This window comes from Neofelis nebulosa, chromosome 9 (assembly GCF_028018385.1).
Source record: "Neofelis nebulosa isolate mNeoNeb1 chromosome 9, mNeoNeb1.pri, whole genome shotgun sequence".
In the NCBI taxonomy this organism is placed as follows: domain Eukaryota; kingdom Metazoa; phylum Chordata; class Mammalia; order Carnivora; family Felidae; genus Neofelis; species Neofelis nebulosa.
The window spans coordinates 114,053,419-114,071,627 of NC_080790.1; the positions used below are offsets into that span (position 1 = coordinate 114,053,419).

The 18,209-nt window shown below is 53.3% G+C and overlaps 1 protein-coding gene across 1 annotated transcript; it reads right to left on the reverse strand.

The window, feature by feature from the left end:
- Positions 1-7,037: 7,037 nt before the first annotated feature.
- TRIB3 (tribbles pseudokinase 3) lies at positions 7,038-16,584 on the reverse strand. The gene is made up of 4 exons (XM_058685188.1): positions 16,364-16,584; positions 12,292-12,582; positions 10,225-10,517; positions 7,038-8,286 (listed from the first exon to the last, which is right to left on the reverse strand). Exons 2-4 carry the CDS (start codon positions 12,580-12,582, stop codon positions 7,794-7,796), a joined length of 1,077 nt encoding a protein of 358 aa, XP_058541171.1. The 5' UTR covers positions 16,364-16,584; the 3' UTR covers positions 7,038-7,793.
- Positions 16,585-18,209: the final 1,625 nt, after the last annotated feature.

Genomic DNA, 18,209 nt, shown 5'->3' on the forward strand with positions numbered 1-18,209 from the left:
CAACCAGGAGGGTCAGCCCCATCCTCAGCTCCTTTTGCGAAACACAAACCGAGGCTCTATCCCCATTAGGCTCCTTGCTTCTCCTTTTGGCCCCCACAGGGCCCCAGCCCGCTGCCAGACAGTCCCTAGAGTGTAAATCAAACCGCGTCACTCCTCAAAACACTCCCGGTTCTTCCCAACACTCTCATAGCAAAGTAAAAGCCGAGATCCTCTCCACAGCTGCAAACTGTCTCCCTCCTCTTACTACTTTAAGCCTAAAAAATAAAATAGCCAGTTATTTTCAAAAAAAAAAAAAAAAAAAAGTTATTCAGGAATAGCCAAGAGTTGCAGTTTGGGACATTCAAGCTGTGAAAAACCATGGGCAAATCTAACAACGCATAGAAACATTACTGAGATGGAGGGAATTGGGAGGCATGTTTTGAGCCAAAGTCCATTGGAGAAAAGCAAGAGTTCAGGGTGATGACACTTTCTCATTGGCTGAGTTACAGAGGTAGTGAATTTCTTGTAGGAGATCCAATGCACATCTTTTCCCTGTTGGGCTTGTAGTTGAGTCTTTTCTGTTGAGGACTCTGTTGGGGTATGTAATTGACAATTCTTCCCGTAATCGACCTCCCCAGTGGTACCTGTCAGAGCTCCCCTTCCTGGATTCCCCACTCCACTTCCGGGAGGAATGTTCAACCCATGGCTCACTCCACTCAAACCCACTGGCCTCCTAGGTCCTGGAATAAGGCAGACACACTCCACCTCGGGATCTTTGCATGTGCCATAACCCCAGTATCGTCATGGCTTGCTCTCTCCCTTTAGTTTAGTCGTTACCCAAAACTCTTCCCTGTTCACTCTATCTGAAATTTCATATACCCACATACATCCAGCATTTAATTTTTTTTAATGTTTATTTCCTGAGAGAGACAGACAGAAAGACAGACAGAGTGTGAGCGAGGAGGAGCAGAGAGAGAGGGAGACACAGAATCCAAAGCAGGCTCCAGGCTCTGAGTTGTCAGCACAGAGCCCAATGTGGGGCTCGAACCCACCAGCCACAAGATTGTGACCTGAGTCGAAGTTGGACACTTAACCGACTGAGCCACCCAGATTCCCCTTTCCAGCATTTTATATCCTCCTTCCTGGCTTCATTTTTTTTTTTTTCTAAAGCATATACTACTGGGGTGCCTGGGTGCCTCAGTTGGTTGAGTGGCTGACTCTTGATTTTGCTTAACCAACTGAGCCACCCAGGTGTCCCTGATCTGTGTCTGGTGATATTGCCATCTGAACTCTGAGTGTTTGTTTCTGCTGATTTTCACTTCTGTTGCCTTGTTTTCCTCTGGTGACCATTGCTGGTTTTTGACGGTCGTGGTCCCTTCAGCCCTGAGGTTACCTGCACAAATGTGTATTGAGGGCAGATATTTTCTTTCAGGTGTTCTTGTCTTACCCTTGGGCCTTCAAGGGCAGAGCTGGCAGTCACTTTGGACATCCTTCAACCCCGTGGGGAGACTCTTTGGTCATTCAAACCTGGGTTCAGCCCCGCTGTTCATGATGTACTTGACCCTGGACAAGATCCCCCATCTCTGGGCCTTAGCTTCCCCCTCTGTACAATGGTGATCGTGATGGTCCCTCCTTCGTAAGGCTCTTTTGAGGATGTGTCTCAGTTCCTGGTTATTGATGTCTAACCAGTTACCCCAAAATTTAGGGGCTCAGAACAACAACAAACATGTAGATCTCACACAGTTTCCGGGGTTTAAGAATTCAGGAGCTTCTTAGGTGGTTTTGGCTCAAAGTCTCTCAGCGGTTTTAGTGAAGATGTTAGCTGAGGCTTCAGTCATCTGAAGGCTTGACCAGGGTGGAAGATCGGCCTTCGAGAAAGCTACTCCTATACCTGGTTGGCGCTGCTTTGCGGGATGTCTAAATTCCTTGCCACCTGTGCCTCCCCAAAGGGCTACTTGAGTGTCCTTGAAACATGGCTGCTGGCTTTCCCAAGAGCAGATGATATCCTGGCGAGCAAGGCAGGAGCCGTGGTATGTTTTATGGCCCAGCCTCCCTCCTTCAGACGGACAGTGGTCCCCATGACCGGGGAGGGCAGAGTGACCCCTGTGCGGGACTGAGGCATTGCCGCAACCCTGGGCCACGAGTTCCGGGATCTGACACGGGTGCAGCACGTGACCACCTACAGCCTTGTGGCCCTGCGAGCACCGCCTTCCCGCACCACTTCGGCAAGGCCATCCCCAGCAGGCGGTGCCACACTCGGGCATGCATCCTGGATGTCGTGCCGCCATTTGTAGTGTTTTATCTACACACGGGGGACCTAGGAGTTTGTGAAAGCCAAGCAGAAGAATCCGGCTGCTTATGAGAATGACAGACGAGCCACTCATCTGGGTGATGGCTCCCTGGGCCGGAAAGATCCTTCTCTGGGAGAAGAGCCTACATTGTAGTGTCTTGAAGACATAATACACTTCTTATGGGAAGCAAAAAAAAAAAGAAAAGAAAAGAAAAGAAAAAAACCATATTCCTTCATTTTCATAATATCCTATTTGTTACACCTATCGACCCGGCTCAGGATGGGAGGGAACTACACAAAGGCACGGATTCCATGTGTCAAGGATCATAGGAGGCCATCTTGGAGGCCAGCCATCACATGTCAAATGAGATAAGGCGGGTAAAGCGCTTAGAACCATGCCTGGCACGTGATGTGACCTCAGTAAACACTAACCAGCCCTAATAAGTGCCCTGCTTTGTTCGGGGCATATAGCAACCGCTTTCATTTAGTCATTCAACAAACATTTATTGAGCAGCTCCGTGCACCAGACACTGTTCTAGGAGCCGGGGAGACTGCGGTGAACAAAACATAGCCCCTGGCCTCATGAAAGTCCCAGACATAGAGTGTCCTGCCACGTGGGGCTAAGTGCTATGACGACTGGCCTCACAGGCAGGTGGGACTTCGACCCATTTTATACCTGGGCCCGGGGTCAAACAAGCTCTGCAAAGAGCCGAAATGAGCTCTGAGTCCCCAAGGAGTTCAGGATTTCACCAAACGCAGAGGTTCTCCAAATTGGCTGCTCAGTCACATCGCCCTGGGGAGCTTGTTAAGGTGCACACCCGAGGCAGTCCGACTCACAGGTCAGGAGAGAGTTTGGGGATCTGCCTTGTAAACAAGCACCCCAGGGGACCGATGCAGGCGACTGACCCACCACCTCTGAGACTCTGTTCTGCGTGAGTCAGTGATGCAGGGCAGGGCCGGTCCTGCTCCAAGGAGGATCCAGCCTTTGGGGCGCCTGGGTGGCTCAGTCAGTTAAGCGTCCGACTTCAGCTCAGGTCACGATCTCGCGGTCCGTGAGTTCGAGCCCCGCGTCAGGCTCTGGGCTGATGGCTCAGAGCCTGGAGCCTGTTTCCGATTCTGTGTCTCCCTCTCTCTCTGCCCCTCCCCCGTTCATGCTCTGTCTCTCTCTGTCTCAAAAATAAATAAACGTTAAAAAAAAAAAAATTTAAGGAGGGTCCAGCCTCCAAGGAGGGGCAGGGCTTAGCCACACAGAGAGGAGGGGAACAGGCTGGAGCCCAGAGACATGGAGCAATTTGTCCAGGGACACACAGCCTGCAGGGGCAGTTTGAAGCACACGGCGGTCGGCTTAGTTAGTTGATCAAGTATATCCTGTGTTGTGTATGTAAATCAATCAATCAATCAATAGCCATAAATTCTTTTCAGGGACTCCCAGCAAGAGGGAGAATCTATTTTCCCACCTCCTGAATCTGGCTTCGGGGCACGCTTTGGCCAATGGGACATTTGCTGATGCGACACAAGCACAACAAGCACCTTGGCCCCTGCCCTCTCTTGTTTTTTGAAACCCAAGACCACGACAGGAGGGGGCCCGGGGCTAAGCCTGTTGGAGGCTGAGACTTCCTGGAGCAGAGGTGACCCACCCAGGTGGGCGTCCCTACAGCCTGCTGACTGACAGACAATGGGGCTGTGAGTGAGCCTGGGCGCTCCTCTAAGCAGCAGCTGCCTGGGGCGCCTGGGTGGCTCAGTTGGTTATGTGTCCGACTCTTGATTTCACCTAAGGTCATGATCTCATTGTGAGATCGAACCCCATGTCAGGCTGCGCTGAGCATGGGCCTGCTTGGGATTCTCTCCCTGCCCCTCGCCTGCGCTCTCTCTCTCTCTCTCAAAATAAATAAATGTTTGTTTTTTAAAAGCATTGGCGGCCTGCCACAGCGCGTGTGAGCCAGCTGAGCCCAGCCCAAACTGCTGAGCCAGAGAATCAGGGACCATTAAGTTTTGGGGTTTGCAATGCAGCAAAGACTGCTACAGCCTAGTTATGGGGGGGGGGGGTGCGGGGGAAATTTCCTCCCTTCACTTGGGGCAAACTGTCCTTAGTCGCGGTCATTAACACTAACTGCCCAACAGACAAACTCCAGATCACCAAGATCTCACACAGGAAGCCTCGTGTGTTGCTCAGTAAAATCCAGTGTGGATCTGGTGGTCCTCCTCCAACTTGTAGCTAAGGGCACCGGAGCCTCGAGGTGGCCTGCGTTAGGGACAAGAGGGGTGGAGCCTCACCACCTCTCAGTGCCCTCACCGTGGGCGTTTCCAAGCATGCACAGCTCCCCATTGGTCAGAACTGGTCACATGATTGTAAGGTGGGGCAGGGCAGCTAGGGGAGCCCTTGAAGTACTGGGCACGCCCACCGCCCTACCTTAGCCACATAGAACTCACTAACCGCAGATGTCATTAGTTTTTTATTTGTGTGGTTACTTGTTCCACAGCTGGCTTCTCCATTAGACTGAGTCCATCTGGCATGATGCCCGGCCTAAGCCACCGTCCATAAGAGTGGTTGAATGGCTGGCTAAGCGAGCGAATACATGGAAGGGCAGGCCGCAATACTGTCGTTTGTATTTAGCCCCCAGTTATAGAGAAAATCCCCAGTTAGATTTCCTAGAGCCCCTCACTCGCGATGTACTCAGAATATACTTGCACTACGTTTGATTCTGTAAAAGTTTTATGATGATCATTATCTGGGTATAAATGGAACGTGGAAGTGCTCTGTAACTGCGGCCATGTGCGTTACTTGGGGAGAGTGGATTTTACATTTTTACCTGTCCGTTGACTGAGCAGCCTTGTCAAAAAGTTCCTGCTTCGCGGCAAAACCAGGTGAGTCTTTTTGTCTGTTGTGTCGTCTTGGACGAGTCTTCTGCTCTCTAAACCACATTTTTCTTACCTGTAAAGTGACTGGCGCATTTGCCTTACAGGGTCGTCCTGAGAATTAAAGGGGGTCTCTAGGTGTAAGCCGGGAGGGGAAAGAGGAAAGCTTGGAGGACTGCCTGCCCCATGAGACCCGAAACACAGCTGGGCCCTGCCCCGGGGAATGCTGGCTGCACACAGATGAGGCTGACTTCTCCCAGTCTATCAGTTAGCTTTCGCCGCCTAACAAAACACCCCAAAACTCAGAGGCTTAAAACAACGATCACTTTATTTAACTCATGATTCTGTGGGTCAGCTGGGCAAGTCTTCCGGCCTCCATCGGCCTGACCGATCTCTGCATTTGTGGACTGGTGGCCGGGTGATCCCGGGATGGCTTTCCTCACATGTCTGCAGCCAGCAGCCTATTGACCTCAGTGCTCCTGCTTTCTCCCACTATCTCCCCTCCCACGTGTAGCGTGAGCCTCGGGGAGGCTGTACCCACCTATAGCTGGGGGGATGGGCGTGGTTAATTAGCGGGACTGCATTTCCCTTGCTGGTGATTGGTCAGGAAAGGGCAGGTGACCCAGCTCTGGCCAATGAGCTATCTGGGAAAGTCTGTTAGGCGCGCTTCTGGGAAAACTTTGCCCGTCCCGAGAGAGAGCTATGGGGCTCACAGGAACAGCTAACTCTTATGGAGGGTTTAAGTGCTTTACGTGAAATAACTCATTGAACTCCCATGAGTTGGGCACTCTTGCCCTCATCGCAGAGATGAATCATCTCAGGCATAGAATAGGGTGGTTAAGAAGCAGAGGGTCAAACCGCCAGTGAGCGCGGGAGTCAGGATTTAATTCCAGGCAACCTGACTCCAGAATACTGAGTTGTTCGGTACTACAGAGCCGCCCTCCTGCCTCCTCTGGTCATGGATCACTTATGTGACACCTGAGACTTGCTGTGGCCATTGTGCCAGTAGTCACCAGGGACAACAGAGCAGAGACGGAATGAGCCTGGAGAGCCAGAGTCCTTGCTGACGGTTCTGAGAGCTGAATCAACCAGCCCAGAAGCCCATCCCATCTCCTGACTTCTTGCTTTGTGTGAAATACATTTCCTTCTTTTATTTCTATTATTATTTTTTTATGTTTATTTTTGAGAGAGAGATAGAGAGACAGAGCATAAGCAGGGGAGGGGCAGAGAGAGAGGGAGACACAAACTCCGAAGCAGGCTGCAGGCTCTGAGCTGTCAGCACAGAACCCAACGCAGGGCTTGAACTCACGAACCATGAGATTAGGACCTGAGCTGAAGTGAGACACTTAACCCACTGAGCCCCCAGGCGCCCCCTTCCTTTATTTATTTTTTGAAGTTTATTTATTTTTAAAAATTGTTTTTTTAACGTTCTATTTATTTTTGAGACAGAGAGAGACAGAACATGAACGGGGGAGGGTCAGAGAGAGAGGGAGACACAGAATCTGAAACAGGCTCCAGGCTCTCAGCCGTCAGCCCAGAGCCCGACGCGGGGCTCGAACTCACGGACTGTGAGATCATGACCTGAGCCGAAGCTGGACGCTCCACCGACTGAGCCACCCAGGCGCCCCTGAAGTTTATTTATTTTGAGACAGGGAGAGAGAGAGAGAATGTACACGAGTGAGTGGGGGAGGGGCAGAGAGGAGGAGAGGGAGAGAGAGAGAGAGAGAGAGAGAGAAAGAGAATCCCAAACAGGCTTCCCACCGTCAGTGCAGAGCCTGACTCGCGACTGGAACTCACGTACTCAGGGCTGGATCATGACCTGAGCCGAGACGTTAAGAGCCCAACGCTCCACCAACTGAACCACCCAGGTGCCACCATTCCATGAGAGGCTAGAAGGAATGTCCCGGAGACATTAAACTACCTCACCACTCCTTTATTAGGCACAAGGTAAAAATAGATTCTTCTGGCATCCAAAACCCATAGTATTGATCCAAAACCCAGAACAGGGCTTGGGACGTTCCAGGAGGCCAGGGGGAGACGACCGTGCCCCCTCCATCCCCCAACTCTGGTGCTCAGGCCAGAGGTGGACAGGCGCGGGCCCTCGCTCCAAACCGCTTGAGTTAGGCGAGGACCAGCCTCATAGTCTGAACTGGGGCTCCTCCAGCCCAGTCCTTGGCTCGGAGAAGAGAGCGGCTGGGAGCCCAATTCCCAGCACAGCCTGGGCTCTGGAGTCCTGAGTTGCAAGGGAGAGGCCAGCAGCCTTTGGCACAAGGATTTGTGAGAGGCACTGTCCCAGGTCGGAAGTGCCTGGGCACCTGCACGAGTGGATGCGGACACCTGTGCTGAGAGGGCCCAGTGTGGACACTGACCGTGGGCTGGAGATGTGTCGTCCGCAGGAGGTTCGTCTTTTGTTCACTGCGGCGCTCCCAGCACCGAGAACAGGGCTCGGCGCGCAGTGAGCTCCCAGGATTTGCTAAATGCGCAAGCCTGTGTGCACAGGTGTGCGGAACCACACAGGGGTGCATACAGCACACTCCACACATGCCTCCTTTCTCCCTTCTAGAAGGCACTAAGGTTTGGCTCAGTGCAAAAACAAAAAAAAGGCGGGAGAGAGCTTGGAGATACCCCAAAGTCAATTCCACTGCTGCAGCTGAGAGTCTAAGGCTACCTAGCCATATAGACCAGCTTCTCTCACCCCCTCCTCTTCCTCGGCCTCCTCCAGCCCCGGCCCTTCAGGGACCACCTGATCGGCCTCCCAGAGGTGGGATCGGGGTGGAGCTGAGGGGATTGGCTTCTCCCGCAGCCAGGGATGCAGCAGGATGCCCGTGGCCGTGAGGCGTTCGGCTGGCTCCCGTCGAAGGAGACAGCGGACCAGGCAGCGAGCGGGAGCTGAGAGGCCCTCGGGCAGGGCAAAGGCACCGCGGCGGATCTTGCCAAAGAGCAGGGCAGGCTCTGAGTCTTGGAAGGGGTAGTGGCCAGCCAGCATGGTGAAGAGCGCCACGCCCAGGCTCCACACATCGGCTGCCTTGCCTGAGTAAGATGCCCGGGAGCTGAGGATTTCAGGTCCCACGTAGGCCGGACACGCGTGTTTGTCCCACAGGGAGTCGTCGGGCCCGTTCAGCACACAGGCATCCTCCAGGTTCTCCAGCACCAGCTTAGTCCTGTGGCAGGTGGAGAGACAGAAGGGTCACCTCTTATTGGGCCCCCCGTGCCCCCACATGGCCCCACGCTGTCACCCTTAATGGCACCCACTTCCTCAGTGCCTGCTGGCATTTGGCAGAATTGAACCAGTCTTGGGTCGCCCGGGTGGCTCAGTTGGTTAAATGGCCGACTCTTGACCTCGGCTCAGGTCGTGAGCTCATGGTTTGTGAGTTCGAGCCCCGCGTCGGGCTCTGTGCTGACGGCATGGAGCCTGCTTGAGATTCTTCCTCCCTGCCCCTATCCCACTCATGCTGTCTCTCTCAAAATAAATACATTTAAAAAAATAATAGTAATAAATAAAAATAAAAAAGAATTGAGCCAGTCCTGTGAGGCTGGTTGACCGACCTCATTTTACACATGAGGAAGCCCAGGCTCAGAGACATTAGTCATTTCTCAAGGCCACAGAGCAATTCAGTTCGAACTAGGACTCTGAGAGGAGCACATTTCCCAGTAGTCCCTTGAAGAGGGGGCTGAGATAGGTGGGGGCCTTAAGGCTCTTCTAAATATTTATTTATTTATTTATTTATTTATTTATTTTAATGTTTATTTATTTTTGAAGGAGAGCAAGAGAGAGACAGAGCATGAGCGCAGGAGGGGCAGAGAGGGAGGGAAACACAGAATCCGAAGCAGGCTCCAGGCTCTGAGCTGTCAGCACAGAGCCCGACGCGGGGCTCGAACTCAGGAACCAAACTGTGAGATCATGACCTGAGCGGAAGTCGGACACTTAACTGACTGAGCCACCCAGGAGCCCCCTGACTGGTACTCTTCTAAAGTGTCAAGGTCAAGGAAGACAGGAAAGACTGAGGAACAGTTTCAGACTGGGGGAGACTAAGGAGTATGACAATTGAATGCAAGCTGGGCTTCTGGACTGGATGCCAGACAGGAAATGAGTATTAGTGGGAAACTAGCGAAATTGAAATCAATCTGTGGTTCAGTGAATAGGTACTCGACCCAGGTTAATTTCTTAGTTTTGATGCTTGTTCCGTGGTTGAGAAGTTAATATTAGGGGAAACTGGGTGAAAACAATATGAAAACTCTTGGCACTATTTTTGCAACTTTTCTGCAAGTTTAAAACTATTTCAAAAAGTTTAAAGGGTACGATGGGGTCACCCTCCTTCCCCCCCCCCAAAAAAAATCTTGAAATGAAATTCATGCTCCTGATGGATGTTCGCATGCACTTGATTGGCTTGGCATGCTCCCTGACACGTCCTGTACACCCCCCGGGGGGAGTCTAGGGGAGGGGACAGAATGCCAGGTCCCTTTCTGTTCCCTCCCTCCAAAAATCACTGATCCTCAGCGTCACAGAAATAGTTCCCATGTGAGGAGCTTCAGGGCCTGTTTTGGCTTGTTGTCTGTGGCCCTGACATCCTGGAAGCATCTTGACAACCTGGCCCTTTCCCCTACCAGTGGGGAAACTGAGGCCCAGAGGCTCCGGGTCACCCAGAGTCAGCAGGTAAGGCCAACCAGACTCCCGCCTCTCGAGTTTAAGGTGAATTAGGACCTCTCTGGAGTCACCTCTGGGGTCAGTTCCCAGCTCTGCTATATATTTAGCTGGGGGGTCTTGGGCCTTACTTGACTTCTCTGGGCCTGTTTGGTCCCCTGACCTAGAGGAAGCAATATCAGCCCTGCCTCCTATTCGTAAGGATCCCAGCCAAGTCAGACAGGGCAGCCAAGCTGCTCATCGCCATCGGCTGCTGTGACTGTCACAGAGGCAATGCTCCACCTCAGGGGCTTTGCATTCGGTCTGAGTCAACCTTTCCCTGGGACCCGGGCGGAGGTGCTCGTCCAGGCTTCTCCATTCCTTGCGTAAGTTACTTTACCCTCCTGGGCCTCGGTTTCCCCAGCGTGGCTCACCTCTCAGGCGTGTCTGTGCGCAGGGTCTCTGTGCCCACACTCACCTCTCCTCGTTGGTGAAGACAAAGCGCCGCAGCTTGAGATCGCGCAGGACCAGGCCGTGCTGGTGACAGTGTGCCAGGGCGGCGGCCATCTGGCGGAAGAGCGCGGCGGCCTCGGGCTCGGGGAGGCGGCGGCGGCGGCGCACCAGGCTGTGCATGTCCCCGTGGGGCCGTGGGAAAAAGGTGTAGAGGTGGCGGGGGCCCGCCACGACGTCGGCCGGCCGCGCCACGTGTCCCCGCGGGGGCAGCCGCGAGTAGGGCTCCAGCACCGCCTGGGCCTCGCGGGCCGGGTACACCTGTGGGCGGGGCGGGGCGTAAGCGCAGGTGGGGGCCGCCCCGCGGAGCCCGGCCTGGCCTTGGAAGCAGTCACGGCCAACCATTCAGGCACTGTGTGCTCGGCACTGTGCCACGCGCTCCAGCAAGCCGCTCCACCCGGACGAAGCTGAGAGGCCGCACAGCCAGCGGGTGGCAGGCCTGAGACCTGAATCCGAGCTCCACGGTCTGTGCCCTCAACTGCTACCTTAGACGCCCTTAAAATTCACGCAACTGGGAAATGACAGGGAACCCAAACGGAAATAGCCCAAGGCCGTGGAAATGCAGAAGAGTAGATAGCCCACGAGTCACTTTACGCATAGCATCCCATGCTCATAGCTACACCGTTCCCTAGGATGCACCGCCTGCCCGCCCTCTCATTCACTCCACAAGCAGATACTGGCGACTGCCTGTGCCGGCCTTGGGGATCCAACCTGGCTGACGGCCGTGGCCCCTGCCCTCCTGATGCCCACGGTCCAATACAGGAGACGAGGAAACAAGCCAACAGACAACATATTTACAAATTCTCATGAGCATCACAAAGGAACCAGAAAGATGCTGGAGGAGAGAATATTTTGGAAGGGGGCACCTACCCGGAAAGGTGTGGTCTAAAAGGGACTCTGGGGAAGTGACCTGAATGATTCAGAGATGCCCACGGGATAAGCTTTCCAGGTGGGGGACATGGGCAGTGCAAGGGCCCTGAGGCAAGAAAGTGTTTGAGCCACTTCAGAAAAACCAGCCCAAGATCAGTTCAGCTGGAATGGGGCAGGGGAGGGAAGGGGGCAGTGGTGAGTGTGGTGAGGGTGTTGGAAAATGTGCTCGGGGCTCTACGGACATCAGATGGAAACCTCCCCACAGCCCTGAAAGGTGTGTTCCGTTTTACCGATGGTGAAACTGATGTTCAGAGAAGGAAGGTCACCTGTCGGAAGCCATACAGCTGACCAGAGGCAGAGCTGGTATACTGACTTTGTCTGCCTTTAAACCCTTCCCATGTTATTTTGGCCATGCCCACACAAAAAATAAAAATAAATAAAGCGCATACATATTTAATTCATGAAAAAAAAAGCAAGCATATGTTTAAAAAAAAAAAAGAAAAGAAAAGAAAACCAAACAGCTGGGTGGCACAGAAGAAAGAATTCAAAAAACAGAGACTACTTTTTTTTAAGTCAGGGTAAACATTCCTGCCTCTGTGCATTTGAACTTGCCTGTCCTGCCGCCGGAATGCTCTTTCCTAGAGACCCACAGGGCTGGCCCCCGCCCCCCGACTCACGTAAGTCACTGCTTGAATGTCACCTCCTCGGAGAGGTCTTCCTGGACTAAAATCACCTGCTCCCCCATAATCCCTGTCCCCCTCTCTTTCAGCTCCCAGCTTTCTCTCCAAAGCACTTACGATCCCCTGGTACATATTTTACTTATTCTCTTGTTTACTGTCCATGTCCTCCACTTAAGCATCGGCTTGATGAGAGCAGGCCTCGGTCTGTGTTAGAGCCACAGCAGGGTGCATGGCACGCAGGGTGCTCAGTGAAGGTTTGTTGAATAAATGAATAGGTGATCCTCTACAGACAGGCCGGTGATCCTTCTACACACTGACCAGAAAAGCCTAGGCGATGGGGAAAGCTGGAGGCTCACTGGCTGCTTCCCCAACAAACACAGGAATAAAGTAATATAAGGACCCCTCAGCCCTGGCAATCCTCTAGAGCCAAGGCCCTTTCCAGGCCCCCTGTGATGCTGGGGGAGAATGACCCTGGGGGAACGTACCTTGCAGGTGTACTCGGTGCCTGAGGGGCAGTGCAGGGCCCAGTAGGCCCGGCCACCCTCCTCAGGCTCCAGGAGGACATAGGGCCCAAGACGGGAGGCAGTGGTCCCAGCACAGGCATGGGCTGGAGCAGGAAGGGGGCTCGGAGGCAGCGGGCAGGAGGGCAGCCTGGGCTGGGGCCCAATTCGCGCTTGTTTCCGGATGGGACACTCGGTGTCTAGGTCATTGTCCAACTCCCACCGCTTCCTCCTGGAGGGGGCACCCGCAGCAGCAGCCAGAGGGGTGGCTCGCATCTGCAAAGAAGGGAAAAAGCACTGAAGTGAGGCTGTTTGGTGGCCCCCCCTTTTCCCTAGCCTTTATGGAGGAGGACTTGGCAGTGTGCATCAAAGTGACAAATGCCCTTAACCTTGACTGCGTGTCCCGCTTCTGGGGATTTATCCTCCAATTAAAATGCCCACCAAAAAATTAAACATGTCAAGGGCTGTTCATCAGAGCCTTGCATCCAATACCAAAAGGCAGGAAACACCCCCAAACGTCCAGCAGTATGGGGCTGGTTAAACGTCATGATACAAGCCACATGGTGGAATATTATACAGCCCCGGAAAGGGACCAGCAAGCCCTGTACACACCGATATAATGATGTCGGTACACGGTTATCCTGCACCCACGTGATAGAAACCACTAAATGTCCATCATTGGGGAACTGGTTAAGTCAATTATATGTCATCTGTACACGAAAAAACTGTAGCCATTTAAGATTAAGAAAACTCTTTAGGGGCACCTGGCTGGCTCAGTCAGTAGAGCATGAGACTTTTTTTTTTTTCAGTTTATTTCTTTATTTTGAGAGAGAGACAGAGCCAGAGAGAAAGAGAGAGACTCTCAAGCAGGCTCCGTGCTGTCAGCATAGAGGCCAACATGGGGGTCCATCTCCTGAACCATGAGATCATGACCTGAACCAAATCCAAGAGTCGGATGCTTAACCGACCAAGCCACCCAAGTGCCCTGCATGTGACTCTTGATCTCAGGGTCGTAAATTCAAGACCCAAGATTGTAAAAGCTTGCTAAAAGAAGGAAGAAAGAAAGAAAGGAAGGAAGGAAGAGGGAAAGAAAGAAAGAAAGAAAGAAAGAAAGAAAGAAAGAAAGAACGAACAAGGAAGGAAGAGGGAAAGAGAGAAAGAAAGAAAGAAAGAAAGAAAGAAAGAGCAAGGAAGAGGGAAAGAAGGAGAGAAAGAAAGAAAGAAAGAAAGAACAAGGAAGGAAGGAAGGAAGAGGGAAAGAAAGAGGAAGAAAGAAAGAAAGAAAGAAAGAAAGAAAGAAAGAAAGAAAGAAAGAAAGAGCAAGGAAGGAAGGAAGGAAGAGGGAAAGAGAGAAAGAAAGAAAGAAAGAAAGAAAGAAAGAAAGAAAGAAAGAAAGAAAGAAAGAAAGAAAGAAAGAAAGAAAAGAGAGGGGTGCCTGGGTGGCTCAGTCGGTTAAGTGTCCGACTCTTGATTTCAGCTCAGGTCATGATCTCATAGTTTGTGAGTTCGAGCCCGCATCAGGCTCTGCGCATCAGGCTCCGCGCTGACCGTGCAGAGCCTGCTTGGGATTCTCTCTTTCTCTCTGCCCCTCCCCAACTTGTGCTCACGCTCTTTCTCAAAAATAAAATAAATAAACCTAAAAAAAAGAAAGAAAGAGAAACTCCTTATGTGCTGATTAGAAAAACCTCCAGAGTGAACGGTTAAGTGGAATTTAAAAAAAGCAAAGTGGAGAACTGGCCTTGGCGGTGAGAGGAAGAGAGACTTTGCACTCTATCTGCTGAGGGGTGTAGTGCAGGGAGCTATTACCTGGGGCAGGGAGGGAGGGATGATGAATGAATGAGGAAGGTATGAATGTACATATGAATGCGGGCTCTGGAATGGATATGTTGTCCAGTGCACCAAGCAAGCTGCTATAGGACAGATATACCCTGAGATGATTGAGACGATATCATTCATGTAAAAAACGCCACCAGCATATCAAAAAAAATGTATCTCCATACTTGCTTATATGTCGGTATGTAAATGCACAAGTTTTGGAAGGACCCAGACTAAACCGGCCACAGTAGCTCCTGGCCTCCTGGGAGGCCCAAGAGAGGAAGGGATTTGGTAGAAAGGCAAGGGCATTTTCAATTTCGGTATTTTTATTTATTTTTATTTATTCATTTATTATTTTTTTGATTTTATTCTTTAACGTTTATTTATTTTTGAGAAGAGAGAGACAGAGCATGAGCCGGGGAGGCGAGAGAAAGAGGGAGACACAGAATCTGAAACAGGCTCCAGGCTCTGAGCTGTCAGCACAGAGCCCGACGCGGGGCTCGAACTCACGGACCGCGAGATCATGACCTGAGCCGAAGTCGGACGCTCAACCGACTGAGCCACCCAGGCGCCCCTCAATTTCAGTATTTTAAAATAAAGATCCTGCACTCATTTATGGCTTGAGTATTTCAAAAATGAGTGTATTTCTTTTTTTGTTTTTTCAAATGTGAACTTTACTATTGCCTGATGACTCAAAGCTATCAGAATCACAGGTCCAGAGTTAGTCAACAATAGACAGTGCAGTTTCACCATCAGGTAAGAAGTAAGGCAAGGAGGGGATGTCTCTCAAAGGTGGTAAGATTCATTCATTCAGTTATGGAGGAAGCCACCCTCCCCCCGGGGGGGGGGGATATGCAGCTGTATAACTGTGTGGTGGGTGGAGGAGAGGGCACTGGCATGCCAGAGCAGGGAGGTTCTCTCCTGGATCTATCTGCCTACCCATTCAGGCTCCAGATGAGGGACACGGAGCCAAGGTATAAGACATTCGAGGGAGATAGACTTCAGCCCCGGTAAAGACCTTCCCGAAGGTCTGAGCCAGGATCAATGGGGAAACATCACTCAGAGTCGGTTCTCAGACTGAGGACCACCTACTCCCAAGTCCGAGCGAGCGGTGGGCTGCCTTGGGAGGGAGGCAGGGAGACCTCAAATGGCGTGCAAGGCCGTAATCCCAACGTAGTAAGAATGCAACAGCGGGTGGCTGTAGTCAGACATTCCCAGGTTCGAATCCTGGCCCAGACCCGGCCTGGCAGGGGTAGCTCTGGGCAATGGAGGCGGCCCCTAACACCCACCTCTTGCTGTTCCCTGACGCCTCTGGCGGAATAAGGGCAGGTCATACCAAACACACACTCACAGAACCCAGAGCAGACAGCTGTACACACGCCCCTCAAAAACACAGTTTGTCCAAGCCGGCCAGCTGCGACACCACATCCAGGGCAGAGAGGGGCACACACATCATTAAGGGACACACAGCTCGTCGTCCTTGGGCAAGCGGGCAGACATACACACGCAGAGCCCTCCCAACTCTCCCACTCACCACTGACCGATACCTGTAAGGTCACAGGCGAGGTCTGACACGTGCCCCACCCCCTAGACGGCCCCGCCCCGCCTGCCGCCGCCGGGCTCCTCCCGTGGGAGCGGAAGCGGCGGGCCGCGGGTGTCCCGAGGCAGAAGATTCAGCGGAAACCGAGCAGCGGGAGGGGGAGAGGCGAGGAAAGGAGGCCGGGCCCCAGGGCTGTGAGAAGGGGCGGACCGGGGCCCTCCTCGTTCCTCACGCCCCAGAGTCTGCAGGGACAAAACGCAAGCGCGCACGGTGCATACCTGCGGCCGACGCCCCGCACGCTCCGGGGGTCCCGCACCCCGCGCGCTGCACCCTCGCTCCCTCTCCCCCTGCATCTGCCCCCCAAGGTACCCGAGCCCGGCCCCAGCACAGCCCACACCTGCCACCGGCTCCTCGCGGCTCTGACCGTGCGCCGAGACACATCCGCTCCAACCCCGCAGGCCCACGCGGATCCCGCACACACACCCCAGAGGGACACAGACCCTACGCGGTCCCCGGCGTCCCCCGCGGGCCCCTCACACACACGCCTCCCCCGCCCCACGCTCACCTCCCGGGGCCACACGCCCGCACCTCTGTCCCCTGTTCCCTCCGCCCCCAGGATATGCTCTACCTTCGCGGGTCCGCACCCTCCAACCCGTCCGCCCCCGACCCCCGGCCCGACCCCTCTCCGGCCCCGCAGGGTACCTTGCCCGGGCGTGCGGCGGGATCCTGAGTCTCCAGGGCACTCCCACGTGGCCGGGGGCCCGCTGCGACGCGGCTGCGCTCGGGACCCCGGTCCCCGCAGCCGGACACGTGTGGAGCCGCCGCCGCTTCCGCTGCGAGTGTCTCCCGGCTCCAGAGCCGGCTCCGGCCCGGGCCCGGGTGATGCAAACCTGCGCTAATCCGCCGTCGCCTGATGCGCTCCAGCCCGGGATTGCAACATCCCGCGCGCTCCGCCCCCTGGGGGAGGGGGGGGGTGGTCACCGCCCCGGCGCGCCCCGCCCCCCACGGGTGTCTCGGCTCCACCCCCTCCCCCACCTGCCCCGCGCAGACACCAGCCACTGGCTCTCCCTCCTTCCTTGGAAAGAGCATTTTGCTTTTCTGAGCCTCAGTCTCCCCATATGCGAAATGGGGAGAACGTCCTTCCTTCTCAGGATGCAGAGGAGAAAAAGAGCAAACCGTGCCAGTTCCCCGGGTGCTTTCCTGTTTTATAAAGTACCTTCCCACCAATGCTTTATTAACCTTTAGGAGGACTCTGGGCAGGCAGGAAGCTCCGCTCGCCCCATCCTAGCCCGAGGCCCAGGCATGGGAAAGCAGCCCGGGAGTTTTGCAAAGACCTCAGACTTTAAGATCTGAGTTGCGGGGCTCAGAAGAACCGATGTGGTCCCCCGGGGAGGCCTGGGGTCGGGCAGGCGGCACAGCGTCCACTGGATACAGGCAGCGCAGCCTAATGATTAAGAGCCAGCGCCCTAGACCCAACCTGCCTAAGAGAGCACCCCACCTTTGCGCCGACGCACTGTGCAACCTCAGGAAAGTTACTTAAAACCCTGCTAGAGCCGAAAATCCCTCCTCTGTAAAATGGGCTTATAGGAGTACTCACTTCATAAGGTTTTCGCTTGGACAAAATGCTTAGAACTAGATGCACAACCTAAGTGTTCAATAAATAGAATAGAGGCTCGGGGAGGGGAAGTCACCCCATAACAGGACTTACACCCCAAGCCTAAGACACCCTGGTGCCACTTCCTATTTGGTAAAGCATCCCCGTGCAGCCCCAGGGATCCAGTACCTTTCTTGGAAATCCCTTTTAGGTCTTGATGTCTCTGAACGCACCAGTGTCAAAAAATAGCTTCTCCAGGAAGAAGTTGGATGGCGTTGGAAAGGTGGGTGAAGCTCCCTCTGTTGCTCAGGTTCCAGAACCCCAGGGACCAGCTCACCTGTGTTTCAGGAATTTCAGGGCACACCAGGGGACTCTGGGATCTCATTTAACCCTGGAGACTCCCCTGCCAGGGAGGAACCAGTGAACTCATTTTCTACCCCTGGGAAGTCTAGACTCAGGTCGAAAATCCCTCAGCAGTAAGGGACAAAGAAAAGTGGAATTGGTTGTTTTCTCTGTGCAGCCAGCACTGTGCTGGGTTTGCTCCTACATTCCTTACTTTGTTCATGCTGTGTCAGACCCTGCTCTAAGTGCTGGGGACTCAGCAGTGACAAGAGTGACCCATCTCTGCCCTCACAGTTCTTGTAAATCAGTGGGAAAACAGACCATTATCAAGAAAATGAAATCAATAACCAAGATCATTTAAAATTCAGGATACATGTCATGTGTTTTCTTGAATAAACAAAGAGGATAGATGTGTCCTGTAGCACAGACGACTGAGGGGTGGCTATTTTCATTGGGGCTCGTCAAGAAGGTGATGTTTAAACTAAGATCTTACGGAAGAGACGGGCTGAGGATGCAAAGATCTGAGGGGACATAGAAAAAGTAACCGCAAAGACCCCGAGGCACCTAATGAACCATGAGATGAACACTATGACCTTTATTCTACAGATGAGT